Source organism: Musca vetustissima, unplaced genomic scaffold, assembly GCF_032173495.1.
Source record: "Musca vetustissima isolate MV318-11 ecotype Yass unplaced genomic scaffold, APGP_CSIRO_Mvet_v1 utg16046, whole genome shotgun sequence".
NCBI classification, from domain to species: domain Eukaryota; kingdom Metazoa; phylum Arthropoda; class Insecta; order Diptera; family Muscidae; genus Musca; species Musca vetustissima.
Window position 1 is genome coordinate 29,596 of NW_026888779.1, and position 9,533 is coordinate 39,128.

General features: G+C 46.3%; 1 protein-coding gene across 1 annotated transcript; it reads left to right on the forward strand.

Annotated features, from left to right (window-relative positions):
• Window positions 1–1,236: 1,236 nt before the first annotated feature.
• On the forward strand, window positions 1,237–6,308 carry LOC133336597 (uncharacterized). The gene is given in 4 exon segments (XM_061544878.1): window positions 1,237–2,176; window positions 2,230–5,216; window positions 5,218–5,317; window positions 5,512–6,308. Coding segments are annotated over 4 exon segments (4,824 nt in total).
• Window positions 6,309–9,533: the final 3,225 nt, after the last annotated feature.

Consider the following 9,533-nt stretch of genomic DNA (forward strand, 5'->3'; position numbering starts at 1 on the left):
GTCGGAATTAACCCTCTAAGAACCCTTGAAGTGTTCGTAACTCTTGGGCCCGTTGGAATGTAACCCGCCAAGAACCCCATGAAGTGTCCGTAACTCTTGGGCCCGTTGGAATTTAACCCTCTAAGAACCCCTTGAAGTGTTCGTAACTCTTGGGTCCGTCGGAATTAACCCTCTAAGAACCCATGAAGTGTCCGTAACTCTTGGGCCCGTTGGAATTTAACCCTCTCAGAACCCCTTGAAGTGTTCGTAGCTCTTGGGACCGTCGGAACTAACCCTCTAAGAACCCTTGAAGTGTTCGTAACTCTTGGGCCCGTTGGAATTTAACCCGCCAAGAACCCCTTGCAGTGTCCGTAACTCTTGGGTCCGTCGGATTAACCCTCTATCACCCTTGAAGTGTCCGTAGCTCTTGGGACCGTCGGAATTAACCCTCTAAGAACCCTTGAAGTGTTCGTAACTCTTGGGCCCGTTGGAATTTAACCCGCCAAAAACCCCTTGCAGTGTTCGTAACTCTTGGGTCCGTCGGAATTAACCCTCTAAGAACCCTTGAAGTGTCCGTAACTCTTGGGCCCGTTGAAATTTAACCATCTAAGAACCCCTTGAAGTGTCCGTAACTCTAGGGTCCGTCGTATTTAACCCTCTACGAACCCTTGAAGTGTCCGCAACTCTTGGGCACGGTGTATTTGACCCGTTAAGACCACGACATAACTCGGTATTCAAAGTAGTTTTGAACCACCCCATAGGTAGTTGCACTTAGTAACAGGGCTAACAGGGGGGAGTACTTATCCAGGTCTCCCACAAAGGACTCGAGCCGAAACAAGGAAGGAGTACTTATCCAGGTCTCCCACAAAGGACTCGAGCCGGAACAAGGAAGGAGTACTTATCGAGGTCTCCGGAACTCTCAGCTCAGACCAGTGGAGAACTTATCCAGGTCTCCCACAACGCCACGACAAGGACATATTTATTTTAATAAAGCATAACCCTACATATAATAATATCCAATTGTAACTCCCCGAAAACCAAGCAATAAACCAAAGTTTTGATTAAAACCCAAACAATCTGTGTTATTACTCTCTCAGTCACTAGATTACAAATTTCTGTAACGGACCCTGGCCTCCGTGAGCTCACCCCAGCGACAGGAGGAAACTTGTGTCATTACAGTGGCGCCCGAGCAGGGACTTGAGAGACTATAACCGGTTTAGAGGTTCTTCGAGGAAGTTATATTTGGTTATTTATATAATGGCGCCCTCATTACGTGTCTCATGGGCGTATACGCTGCGTAAGGAAGATTTATTGACGTATTTGGAGGAATTTGGATGTCAAACAACAGGAACAGTGGATGAACTTCGAAGAAGGTTTGCTCTGCTGCTATCGGACGAGTGCACGCAAGAGCAGTTGGATCGGTTTTTGGAACTACAAGAGCGGCATGAGAGACCTTCAACCAGCCAGGAGGCCAAATACCTCACTCCAATGAAAACACCCAGCATCTCCATTACCTCTGCGCCTACACCAAGTGTAGAGAAAGGTGGATCCGAAAAGGCTAACGAGACTGGAGGAAGGACCACAATATTGCATAAACCAGATGTTCCCGCCGTCAGAGACCCCCGGGTTGTGGCGGATCAGGTGCGAAAATGGAATATAACCTATGACGGGACACGCGGACCTCTGGAGTTCGTGGAACGACTAGAAGAGTTGGCACACATGTACGAGGTGGACATGGATGAATTACCCCGAATGATGCCAGAGGTCTTACGAGAAAATGCCTTGATCTGGTTTCGCGCGAATAATAGACATTGGCCGTCGTGGACATCATTTCGAGAGGATTTTCTTCATTTTTTCTTGCCGGCACGCTACTTCGAGCAACTGGAGGATGAGATAAGGAAAAGGAAGCAGAAACATCGTGAGACATTTAAAGCCTATACCCTGTGTATGCAGAATCTCATGCGGCATACCACCTACAGTGAGGACCAGAAACTAGAACGGATCTTCCGGAACGCGTTACCCGAGTATCTGTGGTACATTCGCCGTCGGGATTTCATAACGTTGAGAGAACTATTGGAGATGGCTGAGGATCTCGAGAGTCTACCGCCGGGTACCGGTCCCGTTCGAGAGCAGCATCGACTTATGGAACCCACAAATATGGAGCCGTCACAAGGACACATCGACCCAAAAACTGCATGCCGGCGCTGTGCTCAACAGGGACATTTTGCTGCGCGCTGTCAGAACCCACAGGTACTATTTTGCTGGGTCTGCGGACTGAGAGGAACACGCACGATAGACTGTTGCCGCCTGCCGTCGGGAAACGACATTCGGATTCGCACAACTCGAGGGGAAGCGAATCCGTCAGAGAAGACAAGGCCCCTCCTCTAAGCACATCTCTCCGCGTTGAGGGTACAAGACTTGTGGCGTCTATAATTATAGCCGGCCGACATATCCCTGCCACAGTTGACACCGGTGCAACGAGCAGTTTCATCAGTGAGCAATTAGCCGCAAGTCTTCAGACCGAGTCCCCGAGTGTTCCATACGCCGCAACAGTCACCTTGGCGGATGGCTCACAACGTCAAGTTTTGGAAGCTGTTGATAGTCTCTTTACCTTCGGCAACCGACGAATTAGAATGCGGCTTCTTGTTATGCCGGATGCCACGGAAGATTTGATTCTTGGCCTAAACTTTTTAACAGAAGTTGAAGCCCGTATAACGTGCGCCGGTCTTACTTGCGTATTTAAGGTTCAGCCGGAGCAGCACCGACACCAGACAATGATCACTGCGGATCTGACAAAAGATGACCAAATGCGTGAGACTTCCGGATATGACACGGTAAGTGGTGTTGAACTTAAAGAACAAAAAAGGATACAGGATTTTTTAGAAGGAGAGCTTCAGAAATTTAGCGACATATGCGGCCCTTCCACGATTGCCACGCACAAGATCTCGATGAAGGACGACCGGCCGTTCAAACTCAGGTATGCACCTCGGAACCCGGCCATGCAGGCAATCATCGACGGCAAAATCAACGAGCTCCTGGCACAAGGATATATAGAACCCTCGCGCAGTCCTTATAGTTCCCCGATTACGCTAGCAAAGAAGAAGAACGGTACGTGGAGGCTATGTATAGACTTTCGGCAACTAAATAGTAAATCCGAACCAGACGCGTACCCTCTCCCAAGGATAGATTCCATCTTAAACCGCCTTCGGGAGGCAAAATTTGTCAGCAGCCTCGACCTGAAAGACGGATATTGGCAGATACCGATGGAAGAACAGAGCAGAAAGTATACCGCATTCACAGTTGCAGGTCGAGGGTTATATCAATGGAAGGTTATGCCGTTCGGTCTCCATTCGGCTCCCGCCACATTCCAGAGAGCATTGGATAGTATAATTGGACCCGAGATGGAACCACACGCGTTCGCCTATTTGGACGACATAATCGTTATAGGAAAATCGCTGGAAGAACATTTACACAATCTTCGGGAGGTATTTCGGCGATTACGTGAAGCTCGGCTACGCATCAATCCCGACAAATGCGAATTCTTTAAAAAGGAAACCAAGTACCTGGGCCATGTTGTCAGCGGAAATGGGATACACACGGATCCGGACAAGGTAGCAGCAATACAAGAAATGACAGCACCCGAAACCCTTAAGGAGCTGCGCCGGTTTTTGGGTGTGGTTTCATGGTACCGAAGGTTTGTACCGGATTTCGCTACCCTAGCCCAGCCGCTCACATCGCTTCTGAAAAAAGGAAAACACTGGAGGTGGACGGAGGACCAGCAGACGGTGTTCGAAGTATTAAAGGCACGGCTCACGCAGGCACCGGTTTTAGCCTGCCCTGATTTCACCAGAAAATTTATTCTTCAAACCGACGCCAGTGACTATGGTTTGGGAGCAGTTCTGACCCAAATATTTGACGAAGGCGAACGGGTGATAGCCTATGCTAGTCGCACGTTGATTGGAGCCGAAAGGAACTACTCTGCCACAGAAAAGGAGTGCTTGGCAATAGTTTGGGGCATTCGGAAAATGCGGGAGTATATTGAAGGATACAATTTCCTCGTGATCACCGACCATTTAGCGTTGAAATGGCTGAACTCGATTGATAATCCCACTGGTAGACTGGCCCGGTGGGCTTTGGAACTCCAACAATACAACTTTACAGTACAATATCGGAAAGGCTCGTTAAATGTGGTGGCAGATACTTTGTCACGGCACCCTATCGAATCCCTGCAGCGCGCCGTCGAGGAATCATTTGCAGAATGTCAGTGGTTTAAGGAGAAAGTGGAGACAGTCAAGGCAAATCCAAAAAAATTCCCCGATTATTCCATTGTAGGTACCCAGCTTTACCGGCACATCCAGAAAACCACTAACGACGACGATGACGTGCCGTGGAAACTGTGCGTTCCATCCCATCTACGGGAACGGGTACTCCATGAGAATCATAGCCAACCTGCAGCCGGTCATTTAGGAATACGCAAAACCATTCAGAAGGTTGGAGCTCGTTATTATTGGCCCGGGATGGCTCGTGACATCGCCAGATTCGTGAGATGCTGTGAATCTTGTCAAAAGTATAAGGTCAATCAGATGGCACCGGCGGGAGAAATGTTACTGTCGATACCAGAAGAGCCATGGGCGACCATATGCGCCGATTTTGTTGGCCCCATGCCGCGGACAAAACACGGGAATTCCATGCTCCTAGTATTCATCGACCGTTTCACCAAATGGGTGGAATTGGTCGCCATGCGGAAGGCTACAGCGGAAGGAGTGGTCAGAGCCTTCCGTGAAAGGATCCTAGCACGTTTCGGCGCCCCGAAAGTTTTCATTAGTGACAACGGTAGCCAATTCACGAGTCGATTATTGGATAATTATTTGCGAGAGATTGGGGTTCGCAGACAGTTTACAGCGCCATATTGTCCACAGGAGAACCCCACGGAACGGGCTAATAGAACTATTAAAACAATAATAGCACAGCTGGCGGATAGCAAGCATAACAAATGGGACGAGTATCTTCCTGAGATTTCACTAGCGATAAATTCGAGCGCCTCGGAGACTACGGGATACAGTCCAGCTTTCCTGGTGCAAGGACGGGAACCTCGACTCCCGGGAACCTTATACGATGAGGTCACCACCGGGTCTGGCGCTCGGGTCGTGGAGCCATCGCAGAGAGCAAGCGAACTCCAGGAAATATTTCAGGTTGTAAAAAGAAATTTGGCCAGAACAGGGGAAGAACAGAGGCGTCGATACAATCTGAGGCGACGCGAGTGGACTCCGAATATTGGGGACCTGGTTCTCGTTAAACAACATCCTTTATCCAACGCAACAGAGAAATTCGCTGCCAAGTTGGCACCAAAATTCGATGGTCCTTTTGAGGTCCTTAATTTCCTCTCCCCTGTTATCGCTAGAGTGCGTAGGTTAGATGGGAAAAATGAAAGAAGTGCCCATCTTAGCGACATGAAACCTTATGTTACCCCTTCTGAACAATTTAAAGGTTGTGTTTGTACTAATGAAAAATCATTCTCATCTTCCCCCATAGATATCCAAACATCTATAATGGAGCCCCAAAGCATGCGCACCAAAGCTTATTACAAGCAGCAGTACCAACTGGTCGATTCCATGAAACCATGTTCGGTGCGCCTAACCAGGCTCACCAACGAAGAACTCAACGTCGCCCTGCATGTGACACCGGTTCCGCAGCGACCAAAACTAGGCAAGAGACGTCAGGCTAGCCCGACCACCTCAACAAGGCCCTTACACCCAATAAAAGAGCGACGTGTCAGGCAACCTACACTCCCACCACCGATAGAGACGATCGTTATCTCCTCGGATGATGAGGAGCCATCCACACCACCCCGACGAACCCAACGTGACTACCCCATCACACCATCCCCGAATGTGTCACCGATATCTGTCAGTGGTTTGCCCCCAACCCCGGGTAGAGGCATTTTCTTTGATTTGGGTTTGCCACCAACTCCAGGACGCAATCCACCCTCAGCTCTCTCCCCAAGGTACACTCCGGATTCGGAATCTGAAAGTGGATCACCCCAGCCGAGGATGAATCGTCGCTTGCAACAACTAAGGAGTCCGAGTGTACCGATAATCCCCAGTGTGGTCACAATCCCGCCGCCTACACCACCCTCCAGTGCATACATCCCGTTCGAGTGTAGGGAGTCGCTTTCGGACGAGACCAAGCGACTGTTGCAGCCTTGCTTGCAGGAAGCTGTCCGACGCTGTGCGCCACACCAACAATATAAAAGGATATTTACAGTGGGCGGACAGAAAATGAGGGTGCTAGTCAACCGACAAGGGAAAATATTCGTCAGCCAACGCTAGCAAATGACTCATCGGTGGAAGGGAGGCAGTGTGACGACAAAAGTCGATACCCTCGTTTTTGTCCACACAGTAGATTTAATATAAATGAAAATGAATTAAAATGAATTTAAAATGAATTTAAAATGAATTTAAAATAAATTAAAATGAATTTAAAATGAACTTAATTATAAATATATATAAACTATATATATTTTATTAATAAACTATAATAATTTCCCAAACTGTGAAAGCGACCCTCGTTGTTGTTTACATCAAATGTTGGCTGCCCGTTAGGTTCATTGGTCGATCAACTCAAGGCCACACAACGCAACGCAACAATAGAACAACAAACAAACAAAGCAACACAGGCGACGACCAAGCAACACTAACAACTAACAAACGGCGTAACAAGGCAGTGATCGACCAATGGGATAGAGGCTAGCGAAGTGACAACAACAAACGAATGTAACGAGAATGCGCGGCCACGGACAATAAGGAAAAGTGATGACCGTTGTTACAACAACAGGAATAGAGTGACTGACGACTATAAAAGGGAAAGTTCTTGTTAGAAAAGGGATCAGTCAGGGAACAACGGCGGAGACGACAACAGGTGACAACTATCCAATTGGAAAACCAGGTGAGTCAGAGTGGTGATCATAAACTTTATACCATAAGAAGTGTCCGTAGCTCTTTGGTCCCTTCGCGATAGAACCCTTGAAGTGTTTGTAACTCTCGGGTCGGTCAGTATTAACTCGCGCCGTGTGAGAACCCCTTGAAGTGTTCGTAACTCTTGGGTCCGTCGGAATTAACCCTCTTGAAGTGTCCGTAACTCTTGGGCCCGTTGGAATTTAACCCTCTAAGAACCCATGAAGTGTCCGTAACTCTTGGGCCCGTTGGAATTTAACCCTCTAAGAACCCCTTGAAGTGTTCGTAACTCTTGGGTCCGTAGGAATTAACCCTCTATGAACCCATGAAGTGTCCGTAACTCTTGGGCCCGTTGGAATTTAACCCTCTAAGAACCCATGAAGTGTCCGTAACTCTTGGGCCCGTTGGAATTTAACCCTCTAAGAACCCCTTGAAGTGTCCGTAACGCTTGGGTTCGTCGGAATTAACCCATGAAGTGTCCGTAACTCTTGGGCCCGTTGGAATTTAACCCTCTCAGAACCCCTTGAAGTGTTCGTAGCTCTTGGGACCGTCGGAACTAACCCTCTAAGAACCCTTGAAGTGTTCGTAACTCTTGGGCCCGTTGGAATTTAACCCGCCAAGAACCCCTTGCAGTGTCCGTAACTCTTGGGTCCGTCGGATTAACCCTCTATCACCCTTGAAGTGTCCGTAGCTCTTGGGACCGTCGGAATTAACCCTCTAAGAACCCTTGAAGTGTTCGTAACTCTTGGGCCCGTTGGAATTTAACCCGCCAAAAACCCCTTGCAGTGTTCGTAACTCTTGGGTCCGTCGGAATTAACCCTCTAAGAACCCTTGAAGTGTCCGTAACTCTTGGGCCCGTTGAAATTTAACCATCTAAGAACCCCTTGAAGTGTCCGTAACTCTAGGGTCCGTCGTATTTAACCCTCTACGAACCCTTGAAGTGTCCGCAACTCTTGGGCACGGTGTATTTGACCCGTTAAGACCACGACATAACTCGGTATTCAAAGTAGTTTTGAACCACCCCATAGGTAGTTGCACTTAGTAACAGGGCTAACAGGGGGGAGTACTTATCCAGGTCTCCCACAAAGGACTCGAGCCGAAACAAGGAAGGAGTACTTATCCAGGTCTCCCACAAAGGACTCGAGCCGGAACAAGGAAGGAGTACGTATCGAGGTCTCCGGAACTCTCAGCTCAGACCAGTGGAGAACTTATCCAGGTCTCCCACAACGCCACGACAAGGACATATTTATTTTAATAAAGCATAACCCTACATATAATAATATCCAATTGTAACTCCCCGAAAACCAAGCAATAAACCAAAGTTTTGATTAAAACCCAAACAATCTGTGTTATTACTCTCTCAGTCACTAGATTACAAATTTCTGTAACGGACCCTGGCCTCCGTGAGCTCACCCCAGCGACAGGAGGAAACTTGTGTCATTACAATCTGTTCTATCTACATTATATTGTAAATAAACATCTCTTGTATGTAGCCAAATTGGTGAAGGGTACCTTTGAACTTTACTGGTTTTAATTTTATGACATACATATGGTACCACTTTAATATCTAGACATACATTCATAAATATATTACCATTGTTCACTGTTGGCAATTGAAATCGGAAATTTAAACTCGTTTTCTTTTATTTTCTGTTGTATGTGCCTGTGTGTGGTGTTGTTGCTATTGTAGGGGTTGGTGTCATTCCATTTGTTGATGCCTGAATATTTCAAAGTGAACTTGCACACCATGAAGCCGAAACTGGATGTTTGTTCTTAGAAACACAATAACAACCTCTTCAAGTATGTACCTATATACGATATAACTGTGCACTTATATATATATATATATATATATAATTTTGGAGGAAATTTGTAAAAAATGTCAGGAAATTAAGATGGAAGGAGAACCGAAAAAAGTGTGAAGTCGAAATAAGTCCCTTTTAACAGTTGAAATGTCAGAGTATGTATGGTGATATGTCATGCAATTATTTTGGTTGGATTTGATTTTGGTGTTGGAAATTAGTTTTTAATCAGATTGTAAGCAGTAGCTATTTAACAAGTAATAGTAGTAGTAAATTTACTCATATTTTTTCGAATGGGATATATCCTAGTCTTTCTTGTTGCAATGTTCAAAGCCGATATTGCAGGCACGCAATATCTGTCCTGAAAAAATAACAAATTTGTCACCAAGTATCAATACTTAATATATATAAATATGAGCACACTCCCATAATAAGTTTGCCAGGATGTGTCCCCAGGAGTAAGAGTTCCCAAAGAAAAGGTTCCACAAAACAAGCCTGCAAATACAATTAAATATATATATGACAAGCTTATATTACTGCTCACGTAGCGTCACTATTTAGTTACACACACATAAACACAGAATATACCTATGGATATCGGTGCGTTTGTGTGTACACTACAATTTAGTTGGAATATTATAAATTGCTAAAACTCATATAACATTTGGTACTTGTGGCTTAAATAAAATATGAATTTCTTTCAGCTGTTAAACATAACAAAAACAACAACAACATGGGCCAACATTTCGTCGGCAATTATTCAGTCTATTCTAACAACAACAGCTTTATATGATTTAAA